The following is a 25,567-nucleotide window of genomic DNA, read 5'->3' on the forward strand; positions in this document are numbered from 1 at the left end:
TGTCAGTTACACTTCAGTGCCTGATAAAATTATGGAGATTATTCTGAGAGTTATTGGAAAACACCTAAAGGACAACACAGTCACTGGTCACAGCCAACACGGGCTCACAAGGGGAAGGTCATGTCTAACAAATTTAATTTCCTTCTATGACAAGATCACCCAGCTAGTTGACCAAAGGAAGCCAGTCAATGTAATCTTTCTGGATTTCAGTAAAGCTTTTGAATTGTCTCTCACAGTATCCCTCTAGACAAAATGACCAGAATACACTTAGATAAAAGCATAATAAGATGGGTGAACAATTATCTGACAGGTCAGGCCCAGAGGGTTCTTGTAAATGGGGTTACATCAGTCAGGCAACCTGTCACCAGTGGGGTTCCCCAGGGCTCCATTTTAGGACCTGTCCTCCTCGATGTTTTCATAAATTATTTGGATGAAGGACTTGCAGGTTTTTGTGAGCAAGTTAGTGGACAATACCAAACTGGGTGGAGCAGTTGAGTCCGTCAAGGGTGGTGAGGCCTTGCAAAGAGATCTGGACAAATTAGAAAGCCGGGCAATCACTACCAATATTCAGTTTAACAACAACTGCCAGATTCTGCACCTGGGAAGGGGCAACCCTGGTTATATATACAGACCAGGAGACAAGATGCTGGAGAGCAGCCCCACAGAAAGAAATCTAGTGTTTTGATCTACAGCAAGCTGAACATGAGCAAGCAGTGTGCCCTAGCAGCCAGGAGGGCCAACTGTATCCTGGGACGCATCAAGAATGGCATTGCTAGCTGCCTGACAGAAGTGATTGTCGTGCTCTGCTCTGTGCTGGTGTGGCCTCTGGTATGGTGTGCAGTTTGGGGTGCCACAGTATAAGAAAGATATAAAACTATTAGAGAGTGTCCAAAGGAGAGCTACAGAAGAGTCTGGAGGGGAATATGTATGAGGAGCCGCTGAAGTCACTTGGGTTGTTCAGCCTGAAGCTATCACAGAGTGAACATCACAGTCTACGCCTTCCTCACATGGGGGAGTGGAGGGGCAGGTGCTGATCTCTTTTCTCTGGTGACCAGCAGTAGAACCGAAGGGAATGGCTTGAAGCTGCTACAGGGGAGGTTCAGGCAGGATATCAGGAAAAGGTTTTTCACCAAGAGGGTGGTTGAGCACTGGAACAGGTTCCCCAGGGCAGTGGTCAAGGCCCTGAGTCTGCCACAGTTCAAGACGTGCTTGGACAACACTCTCAGACATATGACCTGATTTATTTATTTTTTAATTCTATGGTTCTATGATTCTATACTATACATGTATATTTTATCTATACATTCATTATATGAGCAGGTGTCAGTTTATCTTTGCATATTCCCATACCTACTTCACATACATTTTGTCATCTGATTTGTCATCAGACTGACACTTTTTGATTTCCATCTAGCTACAGAGCTTTGTATAATGTGTCTTTCAAATTTTTAGAAGTTTCCTATGGATATTAGCCATATGCCATTTCTTTTGTGTTGTTCAACACATACTCTTTCCACAGACCGCAATCAGCCAAAACATGATGACTTCCTTTAATGTGCAGGAAAGTACACTTTCCCCTATAAAAAGAATATTTTATAAAATATTACCAAGTAAGGAGTGTAAGAGTCATGAAAAAATGAGTGGAAAAAGAAGATATTAGCAGGGAGCTGGGCAAAGTTATTTATGGCATTTGTGTTTTGCCTGGACTACAACGGAAACAACATGCATAATGTTGTCTACAAAGTCCTTTCCCTTATAGCAACAGAAAATATATCCCCGTAGACAAGGTGTTTTTTTAAATGGGAGGGGTTAGGGAGGTCTAACTCAAGTTTGCACATATGAATAAGGAATACTTGAGCTCTGCTGCAAGCAGCAACATAAAGTGTCTTGGTGACCCATAGCCATCTGATTGCACTTGAAGATAATATTTGTTTGGCTTTTGAAACAGTCATATTTCCTTACCTGTTGTGAACAAATAAAACAACCTAGTACTGGCAGAAACCTTATTCTCTACCAAGTAATATAAAGCAGCTTAGTTCTAATGATTGTAATGCATCATAAATTCAAAATAAATTAGTGGCCATTAAAATATAGGCTTCCTATGATTTGTATTACAGATGCTGCCTAGATATCATGCATTCCTGGAGCCACCTTTCATCTAAGGAGTTATGCTGATATTTTTCAGCCAGAACATATTAAAACGATCCAGTGAAATACACCATCCTCTGCAATGATTTAACATATGTGCTTGTGAGGAGAATATTGCTTAGGTTTCCTAATAAAATAATTATTTTCTTCCTTCGGGAGGAACTATGCTTCTCTAGTAAATTTTAATACATCTTACTAAAAAGCTATTTCTTAGAAAATTGAGAAAATTGACTTATTTAGGCAGTATGTATATCTGAACACCCTGTTGTTTTTGTTTGGTTGTTTGTTTGGTTGTTTTTTTCTTTGGTTAGTTGGTTGGTTTGTATTTATTCTTTAATAATATCTGGAGAAATGATCAAGAAGAAATTACATGATCCAGATTTGTTCCTGTCTTAATCCCACCTGCCACTTCAACTGGTTCTGAGTATAGGGTCAAGTGCTGTGCATTTAAGTTACTGTTTATATTTGAGTAAGTAAATATGAAAAGCTTCTGAACCAGAATAGCAATGGATTATATATCTTTGCGCATTCTTTCAACAGGTGTAGATTCACTGTGTGAAGCACAAAAAAATCACTCCCAGATGCATTACCTTTGTGAAATACTATTTGATTTTTAAGGAACAATACATAAATTAGAACTAGCATTGTATGAAACATTCTTTAACATCCATTTTATTCCTAAAATGAAATAAAAAATTCAAATCTCAGAATTCTCAGCTGAGTTAAATCTGTTAAAAATCTTCAAATAACTCGCTCTGAATTATCTCAAACTTCTTCTGTGGAACTAACTTAAGAAATCAGAAATAAAACTATGCAGCATTCCCATGTTCCAGGTCACTCAATAGTATTTTGCATTTCTAAACATTACCAAATCATCTAAAAAAAAAATGTTGCAGCTCTACAGTTTTTAACTGCAGCTTAGTGTAAGACCAGCTACAGGACTGTATTGCTCATTATTATACATAAAGTCACAAAATGTACAGTGGACATACCACTGGGATGAACCCCCATCACATTCTCAGAAGTGCAGTCTTTGTGTAAGTCCAGCCAATTGGAAGGAGGGATTTCATTTATTTATTTGTTTATTTATTTTGAGATTTTCTGTAAGTTTCTATTACAATATGTGTTAATTAGAAATGATTGTTCAGGTTATCAACAGCTTAAAACCATCTCTCATGTCGACTGTATTCTCACTTGAGAATCATACAGTTTCAGGTCATTACCGGTGGATACTTTGTTACACTGTGTGTTACATCAGTAAATATCAGAACAATTCTTACAGTCAGGGTGCCTGCTTGCCTACTGCTCAGCCCACTTTGAAATACTGGAACTACACAGAATCGAAATAATTAACATTTATATTAGGAGAAAGACTCATACTTCAGGTCAAATTGTACTGCGTCCTTGAATTTTTATTTTTATTTTTAATTTATTTATGAAGTAGAGACAAGATTACTGACAAACAAGTCATACCAAAAAGGTTGGTCAAATGATTAATAAAGTGAATACTCCCAGTTTTTCTTAAATGCTATACACCCTCAAAACTACTCTTGCATATTTTATATTTTATTTGGGGGAAAATAATAATTTATGCATAATGTATTTTTAAGGTTGATATTAATAAAAATGAGATTTTAATGACTGCCTGTGGGAGCACTTAAGTCATTGAAAGTACACTGCCAAAAGACCTTTATGTCACAAACACCTATGCATAAACATATTTACATATGTTTATATGTTGACTTGAAGCAAGTGAGAAATAAGTCTTAGCTTTGAACCTGATGAGATCACTTAGGCATTTGAAATTAAGCACATATTACAGGATTAGCATCATGGAGACCATACTTGGAACAGAGTCCCAGGCAGTTATTTTGCGTATCTCTGATAACAGCATAACATTGTTACTGAAACATGTAATTCATCACTATATATTTTACGTTTTAAGTTTTCCTACTGACTCCTTCTCTCTCCCCACTCCCCCCGCCCCCAAACAATGATTCTAGAGTATCTAGCTATAGATTCAAAAAAGACCTGCAGATTCATCATATGTTGAGCATGAACATATCTTCTTTATCAATAATGTATCTATTTACCTGGTTTAGTTATTTTATTTTACTGCATTTTGCTCGGGAGATGTCCAGGGAAACTAAAATAAGTAAATACATGAATAAATAAATCTTATTCACCATACGTAATGCCATGTTGCTTCTCACCAGCTTCAATACTTCATGTGTCTTAATTAAATCTTTCATGGCAACAGTTTTTAAATAGAAGATCCAAAAATAAAGCCTCCTGCACTTTGCTTATTTACTTGCTGCTTTGAAAATTACAACTATTCCGATTAGGCAAATAACACGAGCTTAATTAGAGACATTCAAGGCTTAGTAACATCACAATAAGGAGGGATTAATACTGCCATTTACATATATGATAACAGTTCAAGCAATTTAGAACAGAATTGGTCTTGAAGCATTTTTGAGTGAAATTTGACTTCCAAGGACACAAGATTACTCCGCTTCTAAGGAAGGCCAAATAGGAAACCTCTCTTCTTGAATTGTGCCTACTCTGAGAGCCACTGCAAAGAGTCCTTAGTCCTGACACTAAACTGTTCCTCTGAGTAAGTTATGTTTTACTATGTAGAAAATAACAAGAAGATGAAATCTAGGCTACATCTTCAAATCTGGAAGCAGCATGTATGGGACAGCAAAGCTTATTCTTGTAAAAGAGGAAAAAAATAATCACTCACATAATTACTGTTCCTGGAAAATCAAAGACATTCCTCCATAGGAGAGCGGTATGAGCAAGATTTGTAGCAAAACACATTTGGTACTGCCAGCTGATACTGATAGGGAAGTGTTTTGGAGCTTTCTACAAAAAGACTGAAATGTTTTCAACTTTCAGATCATTCACAGAGAATAGGAAAATACAACATAGATTATAGATTTCTGTCCATAGATTTTTATCATCTTATAATCAGCTACAGAAGGATGTGGACTTAGTCAATTATTAAGCAAAAAACCTTTTCTCCCAGCTGGGTTTTTTAATTAGCTAATGATGGGAGCTGAAGAATTATGGGTATGAGGAAAGATTAGATATTTACAAGCTAATAAATAATTTTAAGATTACCAGAGAGTTTTAATAGCATCAAAACTAGTACAACCTAAACAGTGTCATTGAAACATGGAAAAATTACAACCTATGCAATATTCAAGAGATCTAGAAAGACTACAAATATTAATAAAACCAGCAGGACAAGTTCAAAATCACTATCAATTGGGTGCATATCTCTGCAGGAACATACTTAGATTTTAACGTCTCTAGAGAGTGAAATATATCATATTGGTATAGGGCAACAATTGTGTAGAGTAGCATCACTTAAGGTAAGTGCAAAATAGAGATCTGAAAACTTCCTCTAGGTTCCTTTAGCACTGAAAAGACAGTCAGTCTTTCTAAAACATAATTTATCTGTCGTGTTTTGGACAGTTAACATAGGAAAGGACAAATCAGAAATTTCCATTTTTATTGACTGACAACAGAAGTTGTCTAGACAACTGGTTCAGATGTAAGTACCTATGCTGAGGAAGACTAAACAACACATGAATACCATCCATATGATCTCTAGTTACTATTGTTAAAAAACTGTAAGGGTACAACTATTTCCTTCACAATTTTCTAAGAGTCAAAGCAGTTAATGAAAAGTGTTTCAAAGCAGTATATACGGAATACCTAAGAAGGCACAATTAATGTAAAACATGTCCATGGAAAAGTACTACAAGAATTGTTTGAACTAGATGATGAAATGAACAACTTATTTCACAATACATTCTCCTATTTTAATCACAATCTTCACATTTAAATCCATGCCATTTGGTTGTCTCTTTATAGTACATATTAATCTGAACAAAAGTCAGGTAAAATTACAGCCATTGCACTTACTGATTTCTTGATAATTAAATAAAAATGCCAACATTTGTGAAAAATGAAGATAAACTTGTTTTCTGCTTATATGCTCCAATGAAACATATATTATTAATGAAGCTGTAGTTGTATGTACTCTTTGACATGGGTAATCTTAACAGCAATCTTAATAATCTTCACGGTAATAGCAATCTTAATAAACTTCAGTTACATGAAAAGTTTCTGACTGATTAGAAAACTCTCTGCGTGGCATGTATGTTTACATGCAATCTCTGCAAAAATCTTCAAAATCAGTTAATCAATTAAGATTGTTTGAAGTAATCTTAAAAGACAATTTAAAACCATCTCATTCTTTGATTTCTGTAGTTTCCCTGGCATCAGAATAAACCTGTCACTAAGTCCAGTTACCTCTGTTAGCAACTATGTATCTACATACCATTACAAATGTCAGTAAAAATTCAGTTGTTGCCAATTTATACTGGTTTGTAGTATCTTATAAATATCTCAGTTCAGCTCTGTTTCCCTTGGCTATACCTTTCAAAATAAACCAAGGAATAGTTCTTAGACATTCCAAAACAATGGACCAGTAAAATTCTATAATAAGTTCTTTGTAGAGTGTTAGGTTTATTATTTCATTTGAAGTGCTGGTGTGACTACAATGGTATACACAGCATGAGTAGATAGACTTTTCCTTCCCCACAGAACTTCTCTGGTATCTGCTTAAATATCTCATGATTCCCAGTTGTGCTACACCATTGTTTCATTACCTTTGAATTACGCGACACAGATCACAAATGCAGCCATTGTATAATCCAGTGATATGAAAAACTATATGGGAACTGATCCAACATTATTAGTATACAGAAAGAAGAAGAAGAAAAAAGCATTCCTTCGTCTAAGTTTTACAAGCTCAATGAATATATCAAAGGCCTAAGTTAGTCCCTTGATATCTTTTTAAAACAAACCCGAAGTTTTAGTCCCTTAGAAAATGTATTTTATGATGAATGCTATTTATTATTGTTTGTCTTTGACCCGTTACTTGAAATGAAGTGGGAGAGAAAAAAGAATCTTCTTTATGGATAAAAAAGCTGTAAATATTGATTACTTTTACCTATAGAAATGAAGATCAAGAAAAATACAAAGCCTTAAATGGGAAAAAAAAAGAACCTAACTAATGTTCATTATGTAGTCTATTATGTTGCCTGCTTGTATATAAACAAGAATTTTTTTCCTTATAGGATGGAATTAATTTAATTAAAGTCACCACAACTATCTCTATGATAATCATTACTATTATCCTATGTCATGGACATGGAAAATGTTAGTAAAAGTACAGTGGGAATTTTCTTATAAATGGTTTTCTGTCAATTACTGAAAAGACAAAAATATTTCTCTCAATGGCAGCATGTCCTTAACTTTAAGACTGGCTTTTTGAGTGTGGCTAAACAGATCCCTGTAAAAACTGTTTCATGAAAACTTGACAAAATTGGATAACCAAAAGGCACTGAATAACAATTGCATCTTGTCTGTTCAGCCAAACATAACAAGCTGAAGAGTAAAAAAGCAACTAGCTCCTGTAGACAGAATGGCACTCCTGTTCAAAAAAATATTACGTATATATATATATAAAACAATCTACAACAGGTGTTTTTTCTCATCCTTCTTCCCACATCCAACTTTAAGGGTGCTTACTAACTTATTAGGGTGTTAGAAACCTCTTTGTGTTTAAAACACTCATTACTACCACAGAACATTGCCCTACAAGGTACAGTTTTATTAAAACTCAAAGGCTTCCAAGAAATGTAAGAAGTGGCTGTGTTACCCTTCAGAGGCTTTATCAGAACTCCTTAGCATTCAGGTCTTCTTTTAAAAACTGAACTACTGTAAGTTCATAATATTTGTGTTACTCCTGATACTTCTTTTTTGTACTTATCTCCATTTGTTAGTAAGATTCAAAATGCTCTGTTCCTGTGTCACCTCATTATGACTTCTTTTCCTTTATCTGTGAGTCTCAAATTAACTTGACATAGATGTTTTACATATATTTTAGGCTAAATGTGAAGTATTCCCTCATGCCCATGAGGCATTTGGAAAGTTGATAAGTTCTGCTTTCAAGGACACTCTAAATGAGGTTATTAAAATTCAACACTTTGCATATTCTGATGGAGAAAAACATTTGTCCCTGACTACAAAGGACATAGGTCAATTCAAGAAAGCTTCTCAATCTTCTTATCCATGGGTACTGAAGGCCTTGTACCAGTATTTGTAAAATCTAAATAAGAAAATGTTACCAGGGAGGGAGAAAAGTGTAGGAGCATAGATTCTGTCCAAAAGTAAAAATCCATAACCATCTGTTGTTTGTGTTGCATGCATTTCGCAACTGTCATCTCCACTGTGCACGCCATTTCATCTTCACAGCAATATCTCTAAAACACCCACTGAGATAAAATCACAAATATTTTGAACATACCATATGATACGTTATTTTCCAAATTAATATTCGACAAAGTCATAATGAGAACTTTTTTACTTTACTTTTGTGTTGTCACCTGAAAACTCTTTTAATAGTTTGTTACTACCTGATAGTTAAGCTCAAACTTGAACAATTAAACAAACAAACAAACAAACAAACAGAGATAGAAAACTATTAAATGCTGCATTTTTTTAATTGTTGGTATGTTTTCAAAAACAGTAACAACCACTATTTACAATTCTATAGCACTTTTCTCTTCAAAAAAGGTTTCCAAATGCTTTTTTAATCATTTACTTGGAAAAATCATCTAGAATTTTGTCACTATCCCTTGGGTGGTTTAAGAAAAGGTTGCATGTGGTACTTAGTGACATGATTTAGTGAGTAGTATTGGTAGTAGGGAGATGCTTGGACCATATGATCTTGAGGTCTTCTCCAACCTTAATGATTGTATGATTCTAAGACAATCCTACATTTCACAGCTGAGTCTGGCTTGGAGAAATTAACAGCTCTTAAGATAATTTCTACAGTGCAACGTCAAACCCACTAAGTAATTTTTGAAAACAAACAAACCAAAACACCAACAACAACCAAAACCAAAACCAAGCAAACAAATAAAAAACACCAAATAGAAATCTGTCCTTGGAAAAATGACAGAAAAAGAGTTAAATAAGTAAACCAACTGCTTTTTCCCTAAGGAAATCTAAAACCCAAGGTCAACTGTGTCTGAAATCAACAGACCTGTCACGCAGCTTTCATGGCTGCCACTAAGGCTCCCATCAAAACTACAATGAAATTATTAAAAACATTTTGTGTTGTGTTTTTGTTTTGCTTATTTTTAATTTTTTTCTTTTTTTGCTGGAAACAGATTGAGCTTTGAAAAGAAGCTCTCTAATCATCTTTGGCTGGTTAATGATGCACAAAGCAAAAGGTGAAGTTTAGAAAAAGAGAATGAACTGAGAGAACTTGATATCAAATATATTTGGTCTTTTTCTTCAGTTCCTTAATGCTTGCATGTATCAGAGCACACATACAGCTCTGTAAGTATACATACATAGTCGATATATGTAAGAATACATATATGCACACATATCATATATACCTATGTGTTCATATACACACAGAAACACAGGGTACCCTGTCAAGATAGCTCAACTAATTTCATCTTATCCCAGATTCTGTCCTCCAGCACAAGAAGTTTGGTGGTCTCAGTCACAGTCCCTTGTGTGTAGGAGTCCATCACAAAACCATCACCCCTAATCTAATACAATTGACAGTCTCTGCTCAAGAGAGGCAAAAGAAGGAGTTGCCATGGAGACTGAACTATTGCTCTTCTCCAGAGGATGCTTCTTTCAAGCACACGCTGAACAACAGAGGCTGTCCAATATCTGTAACCTTGATCACATTACAGGATCTTGCAGTTTGGGAAGGCTTTTTAGTAAACTCTAACAAATATCCAGGAGACAAGAACAGGGGAGAAAACAGAGAGCTTGAGGGGAAAAAAATAATAAAAACAATAAGAACAAACAAACAAACAACAACAACCACAACAAAAAACACCACCACAACAAGAACTATATGAAAGTACATATTATGGTAGATTGAGAGAGGGAAAAGAGTTTCATATTGACTTGATTTATCAGATTTGTCACCTCTGTTTAGTGCTTTCCTAACAGGGTGAATGCTGTGCTTGACCTATTTGCTGGAATTAACCAGGACTGCAGGAGACCATATGGATTGCCAGATGGTCTGCTATAATTTAATGCCATTTATTCTAAGTATGAAGTAAGTGATAAACATAATTAACATTCTTTTAGCTCCTTACTGGATGCCTTTTATTAGTGTTTTTTTTTTTTTTTTTTTTTTTTTTTCCTCAGGAATTGAAAGGTAAGTTAATACCTTGTTATTGAAACGCAGATGCCAGCTAATTAACTGCAAGAGGCTGCAGCCTCTAAAGCAAAGAGTGTCGGCACAGACTCTTACTTATTCACTGACCCCACTGTGATGATTAATAGGTTGAATGCTAAGCTCTAATGAGGATGACAGATCTTAGATGTTTTCAAGTTACCTTAATTAATATCATGATGAACAGAGTGTTCATGCAGACATATCACACTTCATAGTAAACACTACACCCTGTACCATGGTCTTAATGTGTCTTTCACGTTACAGCACATCAAATACTAAGGAATCAAACCACCTTCAGACAGTAGAAACAATGCAGTGATTTCCTCCAGAAATGTTTTTCCTGATTCCTATTTCATACTCTGCCAGTGATTGTCTAAATGGCCTATTTTTTAGGAAGTGGTTCTAGAGAAGCTGTGGCTTCAAAGAGTGTTTTATCAGGCAGGATCGTCATTCTCAGCATTTCAAAACCATGAGTCCATAACAAGATATGCAAACAACTTTGCCTACTGTTCCTGTGCTAACAGTCTTCATAGGGACTGGGCTAGGTCTTAGCAGAATGAATAGTCAACTATTTTGTAATGTTTAACATCAATGTACAGGTGAAGATATCATGCTGGTACTCATAACATTGAAGGAAGTACTAGAGAAAAGGCAGCAGTACTGAATGCTTTGCATTTTACATTAAATATTGTGTACATTGAACCTGGTATATAAACATGACCACAGCCGAATGCCCTTTGATTTGCATCTGTACTGTTATTAAAACTTAGGTGAACTTTGAGATGACAGAAATGGCATAAATTAAATGTTATTCAGAGATTAAAACAAACAAACAGCACCTGTGCTATAAAGCAAATCTGTCCTTAGAAAATTTAGCTATGAATTTAGCTAAAAAATACAATGAAATAGGGTCCAGACCAAAAGTCATAGCATAAGGTAAGTAGAAGCAAAACACAGCTCTTTATCATCTGTGTTCTTCCCTTCTTCCAGATGGGTCCACATTTGTTCAGGGGCTTCAGAAGCTAATTTAGAGGGGACCTGAACATGACATGCTGTCCATGCCCAGAGCAGCCATGCATACTGCCATGCCTTTGAATTGCTTGTAGACAGTCTGTCCAGATGTGCCTGGCAGAGTCCTAGTCAAGCAAGCCTGGGCACATGAAATGCCACATCACAGGGTAACTCATTTCTAGGCTTGCAGTACCCATAAAAGCCAGTCTGGTTTAAGAATGACTTGGTCACACATAGCAAGAACATACATGATCTTGCTCTTTACCCTGCTCTTGAAGGAATTAATTCAAGTTACTTCTTCATTTGGTGAATTTTCTCATGATTGTTGCTGTTCCTATAAATTCCTTCAGGATTCTCCATATGAACAGATATAGGTTAAAAATATCTTAACAGCAGATGTTTATTGCTATTGACACCACTTGTCATGTCATCTTTATTGGGTCTCTGCCTCTGTCACCATTTGAAAAAAAACATTCATTTTTCATTCCATTAACCAAAAAATATTTACCTGCAGTACTTAAGACAACACTGTGCTGGCTGCAGGATCTTTTTTATAGTCAGAGGTGAAAAACAGATACTTAGAGAAACTCCCATAGCCTGAAATCTCTTCTATGCATACCTACCTCTCTTCCTTGACTGCTAAAGCAACTATGACAAGTGCTAAGATTTAGGAAGGCTGAAATCAGTGATAAAATAATAACCATGAAAAAGTAAGACCATGGTTGTTTCAACAGGTTGTTTACTGGACCTGACAATACCATACTTTATTATAGATACCACTTCTGAAAAATATTGGAGTGATGCTTTTCAGTGAGTAAAGACACAGTTCTATTGGCACAATGTTTTCAGTTTCTCTTTATACACTTTTATACATATGTACATATGCATACATAATATATGCATTTAATAGCTCCATTACTGCAAATGGTCAAATGTTCCAGGTGCTTACCTTACAACATTTTTATTTTAAAAAGGGCATTAGGTAAATTCTTACCTGATCTTAAAATTATTACCTAATAAATTTAGGTAATAATGATAAAATCAGAAAATAATTAACTTCAACTGCTTTAAGATCATAGGGAAAAAAATAGACAAACACAATATTTGCAAATTTCACAAACATCTTACCTCCTGCATACATGACAGCCAACATTATTGATGATATCCAAGCTATTTCACTATATGATGTGTGGAAGATTTCCTGTATTTCTTTGAAGAATACTGTGATGGCTTTGGGGAATGCATAGGAAAATCCAATGGAGATAAAAGCCCCAAAGACCACAACCCATCCCCAGCCTCCATCTGGAGGAGGGTATTGTGGTGCTCCTGTTGCTGGTGGCATTTCTATTCTTTGTCTCTTCTCCACCTAGGCTGAAAAAGAAGAGAAGAGACAAAGTTTCAAACAGTTTTCCTTTTTTATCAAACAGCAGTATTCTGTCATCATCTGCAGAATCCTCAAAGCTGAGACCTTCCAGTTTACATGGGACCACATGGGACCTGTTTTTAGAAGCAAAACCTGTTCTGAAAAACAAAGAAACAAAAAATATGTCAAGAATATTTGAAATATCCGATTCAGTATGTTCCACTATTACAAAGGACTGACCTCAGTTACTGAAGTTGTGCTTGCAATTAGTCACTTAGAACATTAGTCACTTAGAAAGCAAATGTGTCTCTATGGGTAAATTTATGTAGCTTTATGCTCTACATTATGCTCTACAGTATGGATTTACGATAGGTATGAAACAGAAAAAAAAAAATGAAATCAGATGTACAGGAAACAATGGAAAAAAGTTATAGTAAATTATTCCTAAATGCTATTTTTTTAGCAACATTTGCAGGTACTTCAGAAAAATTATCAGCAATGACAGCAAGTCATAACACAGTGCTTTGTCATATGCTGCCATTTTCCAATTGTTGACAATTGTTAATATTACTTGCTTAACTCATGAGAACATTTTAAAAGCATATTTAAAAAAAAAAAAAAAAAAAAGAGAGAGACTTAAAATTTCTTGTGTTTCCATAAAATAAATGTAAAATATTACAATTCCAAATTGTATTGTTTTTAATGTTTTCATATGTGAATTGGTAGATGTTGCTATTACTTGCAGGAACAAGGTGGTGGTACTCTTTTTGCTGTTTCCACATGTTTAAAGACATCAGGAAGTCTTTCACTAATAAATTTTCAAACTTTCCACAACTATTCTCTAATTTAGAGTTTACCATAATAGAGGACAGCAGAGTGATTTTTTGTAGAGGTTCTGAGAGGTGCAATCAAGAAATTCAAGGAGCTCAATAAATCATAAGTAATTCACATAAAACTCCTAAGGCCTGAAACTAATTTTATACTTAATCACCTTGATATCTAAATACTTAAGATGACTATATTATCCATTACCTTTCTAGAAAACACGTAGTAGCAAGAATCCATTTTGTAGTTTAGAGATTTTTCCAACATAAAAACCCTTTATTACTAAACAGAGTTGGGAATCTACTATATTTTCTTCTGTGCAATCCAGCCTACACAGACAGCATGAACCGAAAATTCCTCCTTCCTCTGTGTTCCTTCCTTGGGCATTTAGGTAACTTAGTACTCTTGATTGGTCTCCAACCACACCAGTACAAAAAGCTGTGATTCATAACAGTATGTAGGTTTTTGTTATGCTTATGATTAACAGCGAATCTCTGTAAGACTTCTATGCCACTTACGCCATATCCCAGTTTCTCACAGCAAACTGCATTAGCAGTGGGATGATATAATTACCTTAACAAAAAATAAAAAATGAACTGTGCCAGCTTATATTAATCTCTCAGGATAGCGTCTAGAGTACTCTCAGGGTAAATGCCATGTAGTACTGCCTACAACACGACAAAAAAATTGCAAAGTGTTGCTTTTCAGATTATCACAAGGCCACTGCTGTGACAGAAACCTCTGTATTTCTGATTCTCCAATTTACTGCTTTTCGTTGTAGACATCACCTTCATATTGGCAGACCTCCAAAGGAGCTAAATCAACCACTAAAACATCTGGCTTCTACGCAAGGTTGGAGAAGCCCAGGTAATTTGGCTTCTGCATCATATCATACAGATTTGCTGCTGGCAGCAATAGGTATTTGCCACTCTGTACCCAGACTGCATATATATTTTTATATGCACATCTAGAAAGAACCCTTGGCATATATTTTGTTTCCAGTTACCCTGGTCTCAACTTAGTCCGCTGACATGCATCAGTGAGGAAAACCTGGGTCTGCCCCTAGAGGATGGACAAGTAGAGACACTTCTGGTTGCTAAAACTTAACATTGGCAAAGCAGTTAAACACCCGTTTGCTGTTGCTGAATCAGGACCCATTGGTAGGAAGAGTATCTCAAAAAAAAAACACTGGACTTGAAAAAACACATAGTAATTGATTGCCACCACAAATACCAAAACACAAATTGGTATGAAAAGCAGAGCCTATTTCTGTAACCTAAGTGGTAGTAAACAACAGAGTTTTCTATCTGTCCCAGAAAGCTGTTGTTCTGCTCATCAGAGAAAACTTTTGGTTATATCCTAAAAAAAAGGGTAACTATTATTTTCTTACACTTCAAAGTTTGAGCATATTTGTTTTCATATTTCATATTCATATGACAACACTTCTATCTTTATTATAAATTTTAGTAATGCAACACTACATCAAGGCATTGCTCCCCATACAAATGGCAAGTGCTTACCAATTTATTGAGGAAGTACTCCTTTTTCTAAAAACAACACACAACTGTTTTGCAAAGTCACTGCCACCATATTGGTCAGAATAACTCCAATGGTTCCTGAGTGTTGTAACAACCCAATGCCCTGATACAGGCTTGGGGAAGGGTGGCTAGAAAGCTGACCAGCAGAAGAGGACCTGGTGGTGCTGGTCAAAAGCCGGCTGAACATGAGCCAGCAGTGTGCCCAGGCGGCCAAGAAGGCCAAGGGCATCCTGACTTGCATTAGAAATAGCACAGCCAGCAGCGCTAGGGAAGTGGTTGTCCACCTATAAGTGGCACTGGTGAGACAGCACCTTGAATAGTTTTGGGCACCTCACTTTATTAAGGATACTGAGTTGTTCAAACGTGTACAGAGAAGAGCAACAAAGAAGCCTTTTGTAAAGACCCCATTATATCTGCTTTTCCAGAGGAGCAGCACAGACTCTGACAATTCAATGCTTTCCCCCCTTCAAAAGCTTCACAGTAAACTAAGAAGGCACCAGGGAAAAGAGCAAAGGGGCAGTGGCTGTTCCTATGCTTCAGCCTAGAGGCAACCTGCTGCAAAGCCAACTGCACTGCCAGCTTCTAGCACTGCTACAGTAAAAGACTGCCTGCTAATGTATGCCAGGCATTACCCTGCCAGAAAGAGGAGTCTGGATCATCATATCTCACACCTCCTATTTATCCCACAGAATACAGTTAATAATAGCTTCCCTGATATTTCTTTATGATTGTGATAGTCAACTTAGCAGCAGTTAAAAGGTAAAAAGGGAAAAAAAAAAAAAAAAGAAAAAAAAAAAGTTATAAACAAATACATTTACACCAAAAGGAAAAAAGTATTCATTTTGTCAGAAACATTAAGCCCAACATTTCAAGTATTCTTCTTAGCAGCTAAAGCAGCTTTCTTCTGTAACATTTTCATTTAATGTCCCTGAAACTGAACTTCTAGAGCAGTCTAGCATGTTAACATCTTCATCTCTTATCTAAGCCTAACTGTAAAGATCCGGATAGTATAGGAAGTATACAGACAAATGCAAAATCCATTAGCAACCAAAACAAAGCAGTGTTTTAGATGAGTGGATGTAGATGCTGAGAAGGTGAGAGACAGAAGAGGGAGGACTGAAGCAGTGACAAGTGAAATGTCTTCCCAGAGCTCTCAGGGCTTATTATGGGCTATGAAGAATAAAAAGACATAGGGTAGAAAATGTAAAAGCAGGCATACATGAAGATGTTCAAGCGAAGGACATTGCGCCTGAATAACAACAACAAAAGCTGCATCTGAGTAAATAAAGGTCACCAGCAGAATCCATAGTCAGTCATGTGAATTCCACCATGTGCTCAGGGCTTACACGGGAGCATTGCTCATACCCCTCCTTTTACAGGCAGGTGGTGAGTGAGGGACACTGCCTGCAATCTGTACAGAGTGGAGCAGGGCAACAAGTTACTGAAGCATGTCCCTGGTGAAGCCATCAATGCCTCTTCTCTCTGTCAGGTACAGAAAGGCTACTCAGCCTTTCCATACCCTGAATGAGGCTGTGCACAAGGATCTTCTCCTCTGTATAAATCGCATTTATGAAAGCAGTGAACAAATACATAGCTTACAGTAATAAGAGCTCCATGTGTTTACTAATAAACAGTAGAAAGAGGACAAGAGGACACTTTAAAAACATGTGACGTACTACACTATTATTATGTGGGTCTCTCATCACAACAACGTTTAATTGGGCAAAAGAGAATTGAATTAAAAAGAGAGAGGTGGAGAGAAAGCAAGGGAAGGAGGAAAGAAAGAGAAAGGACGAAGAAAAAAAGAAAAAGGAAGAAGGAAAAATGGAAGAAAGGGAAAGGAAGAAGGAAAGGAGGAAGGAATGGAGAGAGAAGCAAGCAAGCAAGCAGCAAGGTCAAACTAAGAGCAAATGCTACAGACAATGCACCTTGATGCAGACTTCATTCAGTCATGATCAACCTGTTCAGACTGCTCTTGTACCAATGCTTTGTTAATATTCTGCAGCTGTCAGCTGCCAGAACCAGCTATCAATACAACTCTTCTCAAAAGGAGTTGTATTGTTCTCATGTTTACAGAGACACTGATTTTACTGGGAGTTTTAGTTTTGCATTTCTGCAACATTAGAGCAACCCTTTTCTTTTCCATTCCTGTTTTGTCTGCCTTGCCCTCAACACACCCCATCACTTTAACTCAGCAGATATTTGTCCCAGAGGAAAAGAGCTGGTATGAGAAAATTCTGTCCCTAGTTGTAGAGTACAAATATTTGGCATGTGTATAGGGCATTCCAGCTCCATGTGGTAAGCCAAGGACCGCAAAGATTTACAAATTTGAGCTAATTCAGTCTTGTAATATTCCTGCAGGGTGATTCAGAAGTATCATCCACTTTCAGACATGGGAAACAAATAACAGCAACAGGTTAAATAACTTGACTAAGTCTTGCACCAAATGAATGGCAGAGCTGGAATGTGGACTAATGTCTAAGTAAATTGTCAGTTAAGCCTGAGATGAGAACACGTGTTTTAAAAGCTCATTAGGTAATAAATGCTGATTGATCATACAGCTTGATACCTGAGCTGAAAGCACAGGTGTGGTACAGTTTTTGCTTTATAGGTTTGGAGAGTCTGCTGCTCTAGCTAAAACCTAATGAATATTAATTGCATTCCTATATTTGAAATCAATGATTTTGTGGTAGCATTACCTAAAGAATGAGCTATATAGGAATTACACTTTTATTAAATACCCTTGTTTTAAAGATAGAAATAATAATAATAATAATAATTGTGATTATTTTAAAAAACATCAAGCCCAAGCAGGGAAAGGGGTATCATCTCACCGAATGGTACTGCCTCAGCAACTTCTACAAGCTCTTCTCATTATTTTGAGAGCAACATTCAGTATTTGAAAAAAAAAAATCTTATTAGTTTTGAGACATGATGTTGTTCTGACTTGGGATTTTGTTGTGGGGAAAGGGAGGATGTGGAAAGACTTGGACTGAAGGGACCAAGAGAGATTGTTCTCTGCTCTTATCTCTAACTACTCACTTCTAGAGGCAAAATAGCTCCTAATGAGCACTGGTACCCAGACTGCCGATCTTCCTGAAAGAGGAAAATAGGCTATATTTTGTGTGAATATTTGTATTCAGAGACTGAAGAGCATGTGATAAATAAAACCCAGGTATATTACATATATACTCAGAATCTGAGTTTACCGCACTTTTTCCACTGGGGTCTAACCTGCAGGACAAATACTCCCCGTGAGAGAACAAACCTGCTAAAATGTACCCAGGTTATCAAGCATTATCGAAAGCTGTTGGACTTTGTAGTTTCTCCAACATGCTTGAATTGAAAGGCAATGTCTGTGAATGCTTTCCAGACAGCAAAATGTGACAATAAAATACATTATACTATAGCTATAGTATACTATATTAATTTGCATTTATGGGGCTTATGTTAGGATTTGTTATTTCTGATAAAAGTCTAGGCAAATCTTAAAAACAAAAAATCACTGGCCTTAATTGGTTTTAAACCCTTTTTCACATCAGTCCTCAACAGCACAATAACCAACAAAGTTAAAATATATTACCATCGTTATTCTACATACCCAGTTTTATCCTACTAAAAAAAAAAAAAAAAAAAGACAAATTATTTTTTCCCTTGATGAGGGGATGAAGGAGTAGCTCTAAATTTTCATATTTATGAAAGAAACATGCTGTTAGTCAACCCATCCATAATTTATAGTTGAGAATCAATACTGTAGAATACTTTTCATCCCACTGAAGCAGAACCAAGACAAGTATGTGCCTGAAGACAGCGTGGGAAAGTAACAGCCCCTCACACATCCAAAGCAGGCATAGCAGTATCTTTCTTCCAAATGCGTGGAAGGTGAACATAGGCAGGCTCTGTGGAAGGAGGCAGAAGGAAGGGAAAGCTACGTGTTGTCAGATAAAATAAATGAACAATCCTAGTACCTTTCTTTCCTCTTAGGGTTTGGTGTTGTAATGGACTGAGTCTTAGTAACAGCATCAGCTGAGCAGATAATTGGATGGAAAAGCAAGAACTGTTTGTTGAGTAAAACAAGCATGATTACAGATGTGAATTCCTGATGCCTGGGGGAATAATGAAAGGTCTAATTCACTTTTGCCAAGAATACTGGAATAAAGGCACGTCCTCTGTTTGTACCAGTTTGAGGACTCATAATAGGATTACTGAGACAGAAGTGAGTCTGGTGTGGTAAGATATTGTCCTATAAAAAGCAAAAGTGTATAAATTGCACTGGGAGAGAGTAACAAATCCCATTCACACTAAGGCACTGTTTAATCGATGTTTAAACAAAGTCTGAGGCCAAAGGCTGTTTCTAAGTCACAGAAGTCAGGTTTTTACAGAACTGGGACCTCCACCTGACAAAATTATATTGAAACTAGTGTTGCTACATGTATGAGATCAGATTGTGAGCACTATTAAGTCAGTAGTGAGATGAATAACATTTCTCAAAACTAATATTAATGCAGCATTTATAATTCCTTGGATTTAGTTTCCTGTTGATGTTGTTGTTGCTGCCTCTTTCTTCTAGGAAATCATATTCGAAACTTTAGAAACCTGTTCTGTATTCACAGTCATTCTGGGTAGGACTTCCATTCATCATGCCTTCTGTTATTACCTTTTTTCTTTGACTTTATGGGAAAACTAAATGACTGGCTTACTCTGGATGACTAAATGCCTAGATGAGTAAAGTTAAGTGAAATGAATTCCAACCAAAGTGATTGCAATTCTGTTTTAATTACTTCAAAAAAGAAGTCAATAGAATATCTAACCCAGAGAGGCTGGCATCTCACCCAAATTGGAGCACACTGAAATGAAATGTTGATGGCTACATTGAAAATGACAGTGATACAGTCCGAAGAATTAATTAGTTTTAACAGTAAGTTGACTGAGGACGATGAAAAATTCTGTGCATTTGAAAAAATCCCCAAACTAATCAACCTTTAAAAAACAAGAACAACAACAAAAAACAACCTCTGTTGTACCATTAAAGAACAAGCTTTAATAAGCTCAGCTAAACTTGTTTGTTATAGCTCAAAGTATCAGCTCTCTGCACTGTAAGAATATTGATCTGCTTATTAGTTTATTTCTAATCACCACTACCATCCTTTCAGTTCTGGGAGTACTCCATCATAAGCTTATTATTTTAACCCTTCAGAAACCAGTTTTGGACCACTGGCAATATACATGTAAGCCTTTTCAGTACATCGGCACGTGTATATTCTTTAAAATTTATGTTGAATGAATGTTATAAAAAAAGTATATCCAGAATAACAGAAATGACTTCATATAAATCTGGAGCTGTATGTTTGATAGATATTTTTAACAGTTCTGATATTTGGAGGGAGTAGAGTTATATATTCACTTACTTGTAATATTTTATACATGGAAGAACAAAGGTTTCAAGTCAGTGTTAATGGAGTTATCTGCACTGCTGCTGCACATTATTTGAAAAACATATAGCATAATCTTTCCAAAGCAGCAGATTTTCCATTATCAATAATAACATATATTCATTTTAATATCATTCTCCAGTACTAGGCTGGATATTGATGATGGGGAAAAAATAATCTGTTCTTAGTCTGTGCAACTAGTTAAAGTTTTTAAAATCGAGACTCATATCTTTTTACATAATTATATAATTCAGAAGTGGCAATATTTAATTCAATTCCTACTGAAGATAATATTCACATCCATCAGTTTAATATTTAATGTTATGAAGATGCAATAGATTCCAATTCAAATTCTGCTGACATAAATTTCTGTAAATGCTATCAAAGTTAATCTCTGCTCTTGAGGCTAGAATCCAAGCCCTGGCTGTTTTCTTTACTTCTACATTACAGACCAGGGTACTTTCTGCACATGTCCTAGCACTCACCTAAATCCTGTCCTGGAAACATCATCTCAGACATAATAAGAAAACATTTTCTTCAACGTTTGTGCAGCACATGACTCCCATGGGTGGAAATAGTTACTAATATTTAAGTCTCAGTGACAACTACTTAGATTATGTAACAGGAAGCAAACTGATCTGGATTCTGTTCCTAGGAACATATGACTGGGATCAAATAACAGTCCAAGCCTGGAAAGTATCTCCAGACTGCAAAAGCTTATGAAGGGTTCACACTTCAAGTATTCCTGCCAGTTTGGAAATTGTTACTGGTTTAAGAAATGTTTTCTATATTATTAATAAAATGGAAAAGGTTAGTAATGCTTCTGATGAGATAGAAACATTTAAAAGTGTGAACTGAGAGATCTAAAGAATTATACATTACCTTAGCTACAGTTAACTTGTGTACTGTACTGAAACTTACCACTTAGACAGGTAAGAAAGAAATGGACAGAACCATCAAAACTTACAATAAGCAAAATGCCTTTTAAAAGAAATTATTTGGGAACTATTGTATCTTGGAAAAGCCAGAATATTTTCTGCAGTTGTAGGTATATGGTCTAAAAACTTCCAAAGAATTTAGGTCATAAGTAAGAAGCTATTCAGGTAATGTAGAATTTTTAAAGCTTTGTGGGAGCTAAGAAAGTGAGCCATCTATTTGTACGAAATAAAATTAAAAACGTATAGTTAATTCAAACTGAAAAATCAAATCAATATATCTCTGCCCATAAAGGCTTGATGCATGAGCTCTTTCTGACAGTGGAGGTTAAAATGTGAGCCACTGATTCCAAGCACAATAGAATCAAGAGAGAAATTAATCCAGAGGTCATTCAAGGATTACTGAAACCTATATAAGGCCAGTAGAAATGATGAAAATAACTATTTCATCCATCTGCCTTAACAGAATTTAGCAGAGATTAAAACTTTGTATACATTTATTTAAAAAAAAAAAAAAAAAAAAAAGATTTGAGAACTGAATCAGAGCGAGCTCATAAAATGAAGTGGAAGAATTCTGAAAATGTTAACACTTTTCTTACAGTCACAGTTTACCCAGAAGTCTTCTCAAGATGGAGACATTAATTACCATTGTATTTATCTTATGACCAGTGCTTCCTAGGGCTCTGGAAAAGCAAAACTTGTTAAAAAAAAAAGTGAGCAAGGTATGCTCACTCCAACCACCTCTGGTTCCATGCAATAGATTAGCAAGCAGATATACTAATATATCTGTGTTGTGGCCATGCAGAACCCATCCTTGCAGATGCACTTGCCTTTCCTTTAGTATGGGTATCAGATTTTAATAGCATTTTGAAGACTGTGCAGGGGGAAGGTAACATCTCTAACCACCTAGCACTAAACAAGACAGCAAGTCCAGCACATCCAATTTTACAGCCTCTCTCATACTGATATTTATGTTAGTAAAAGATTGTAAAAGAAGATCTATTTTTATTTGTTAAACTCTAACTGAATAGACAACTAAGTAAATGGGGAGTTACATATTTACATGAAACACTGTAGTATTATGCAGAGATACTCACACTCTTTTGATGACTAAACATGGCTAGTAGGAGCAGAACAGCTATATTAGCTCATTACCCCTTCTAAGCAAATTAGTTCTCCTCCGGTATCATGGCACTGTGCTACATAAAGTAGGTACATGTATGACGATTATTTGTCCAGTCTGGAACATGATGATAAAAAATTCATTTGAAGTATGTACCAAAACTAATATAATTTAGGCAATGACAATGTTTTAGTATAAACAAATACAGGGAAGGAAGAAGTTAGGATTGTATTTGATTTCCATGGGAAGGAAGAGGATGTTTAATTACAAACTTACTATGTACTTTGTCCAAGTGTTAATGAGGTGACCTGCTGATATATATACAACATAACTTTAAAGACCAGGATGATTTAATCAAATTCTGATTGTACTCTGCCACCCATTGTGAGAAATTGGACATGGGGAGTTCAAAAAACCTCTCATGCCTATTATGGGGGACACCTTCCTAGCACAGTACACATTGTCCAGAGAGTGTATCATACAGCTGTACCTCTCATAGAGCTGTTCTACAATGGTGGAGCTACAACATTCTCTGAATACTTTACAGAAAGTTTTAGAATTGATCAAGAGTTAAACATATTGTTTATACCTGTATCATTTGCAACTTTTACATTCTGCCCTCATTGAATGTCCAGAATACATGTATGAAGTCTGTGCCTCTGCTCTGGCATAGTGTCAGTGAAAAGTCATTGTTTGGCATTGCTTGATGCACTTAACAAGATGAAGAGATGACCAGCCACTAAAGGGATCAAGAGAAGCACTATACAATTCTGAAACCCCTTCCCTCTCATGCTGACATGAGAAATGACAAAGACTCTTGAAATCAAGTATTTACTTTTCCCATTTTTTCAGATTTTTCTGTATTTGTCCAGATTTGATTCTTTGATAATATTTTTCTCATTGAGCCCAGAACAGTGTTTACCTTATACACCACCTGTTTCCCGTGCTTATGGTGGCTCTGCAGCTTTTTCCAGAACTTAAGCCTTTTGATCAGAACTTATGAAGCATCTTAGCCTGTTACAAAAGGGCTCCTTTCAAACATTAAGAGTAACTCCTTTCCTTAATACAAATGGACAGTCTAAAGAGACCATCGTCTGGGTTGCAGGCCCCAAAAGATATGCAAAAAGGAGTTTTGAAGTCTGGCAGCCTATATGTGGTATGAAACTGCTATTGTGATAGTTCTGTTTTAGCTGATAAATTACTCATTTTGAACACAGCACATGAACAAGGGCCAGCATTGTTTCATTATTCAAAAGCAACCTGATAAATCCACAACTAGAAGAACTTTTGTGCTGAGCTCTAGTAGTAATATATTAGGTGCTGTAATTTGTGAATTGCTCTTAGATATAAAATAAACATACTGAAGCTCCACACTCAGAATCAGTTTGGTTGTAATGAACTTGTATGGCTATAGTGGCCAAACATTGCTGTGGGTTGCTCCTAAATAGCCTTGAATCATCCACACTTTAAAGCTTTTACATCACTCAGTGAAATTCACTGTATCCTGGTTTCTGCAAATGGAACATCTCCCAAGGTTCATTAAGGTAGGTTTAAAAAAAGAAAAAAAAAAAAAAAAAAGTACAAAAAGGCATAATTCTTCACAGCTTAACACAGTCTGAAAGAACTGAAAGAAAAGTTTTACAAGTTACCTTTCTCCAAAAACCTAAGAAAGTGAAGACTTAACATCCTCTGTGAATAATTATATAATGCCAAAAAAAAATCATTCCAATTTTGAAAATAGACTTAGAAATAGCAATGATGTTGACATGAGCTAGATAACAAGGTTTTACTTGTTCCTCCTCCAGAACTGCATAAGGAAAAGATAACTTGCAGTTATGTACCTCACATACACAAGCTGCAAGTCTTTACAATGAAGATAGATGCACAGGTGCACCTCACTTTGAGAAAATTATTTCTTTTGTCTCTTAACACTGCAAAACAGTTTTATTTCTCTAACATGTCATACATACCTGTTCTGATGTGCAAAAATGTGATACTGTTCCACCATATGCTGTCATGTAGCTACAAAATCATTGTTAATTGCCAATAAAGCACTTGAAATAAAGTGCTTTTTTAAGCAAAGGAAAGCAAAGATGGCTCTAGGGCATATTTGACACAAAATGGCTACTATAGAATCCCAGATGGAATCTTTATCCTCAATTATATATATATATGTATATATATATACAGACCATCATATGTATCAGACATACATATATATGTATGTATGTATATATATATATAAAGAGAAAAAAAAAAAAAAAACCTCTATCCAAAATAGAATTATTATGTGCATCCTAGGGTACTCCACTTACTTCACAGAAAATGATACACACAGATGAATGTAGATATAATAACTGGTTGTAGGTTTTTGTTTTAGTTTTTTTTTTTCTGAATAACAATGCTGTCTTAGCAGCTGAATGTGCAAAATATGCAATATGATGCTTATTTTGCAAATAGGTTGATGTAACCAGGACAGGGAACATGTAGCACAAAGACATATGAAAGTCTTCAAAGGCATACATTAGTTCTCTCACCACAGCACATGCTTTTAATCCAGTATGAGTTGACTGGTATATGTCAAGTTGATTGACACATTTAATTCCTTCTTTTAAGTGTCTTGGTTTTAGTTGGTTCCATTATATTTATTCTTTCATCTTAATGATTTTTTCATAATCTATAATATGAGCGTACCAATAATAATAAGTATACACCTGACTTATTTTTAACTCCCTGCATTACACAAAAGCATATTCTTCCAGTCAAGGAAGTGACTTACATTTCAGATGACCTGGAGCCATTCTCTCACTCTGCATCAAACCTTCTAGTAATTTTAGGGAAGCCTTTCATATTTCATTTCAACAAAATGCTTAAGAATTAGGATAAACTTATTTAT

At 35.8% G+C, this 25,567-nt stretch overlaps 1 protein-coding gene across 2 annotated transcripts in view; it reads right to left on the reverse strand.

Moving 5' to 3' along the window:
* The window catches only part of SLC16A7 (solute carrier family 16 member 7), an 80,208-nt gene that overhangs the window by 18,853 nt on the left and 35,788 nt on the right, over positions 1–25,567 (reverse strand). For both annotated transcript variants that reach the window (XM_084537426.1, XM_084537425.1), the window contains one exon: positions 12,584–12,826. In XM_084537426.1, coding sequence (XP_084393552.1) covers positions 12,584–12,797 — 214 coding nt within the window. In that variant the 5' untranslated portion in view covers positions 12,798–12,826. The remainder of the gene's footprint in view (positions 1–12,583; positions 12,827–25,567) is intronic.

The sequence above is a fragment of the Aythya ferina genome, assembly GCF_964211825.1.
Source record: "Aythya ferina genome assembly, chromosome: 1".
Classification (NCBI taxonomy): domain Eukaryota; kingdom Metazoa; phylum Chordata; class Aves; order Anseriformes; family Anatidae; genus Aythya; species Aythya ferina.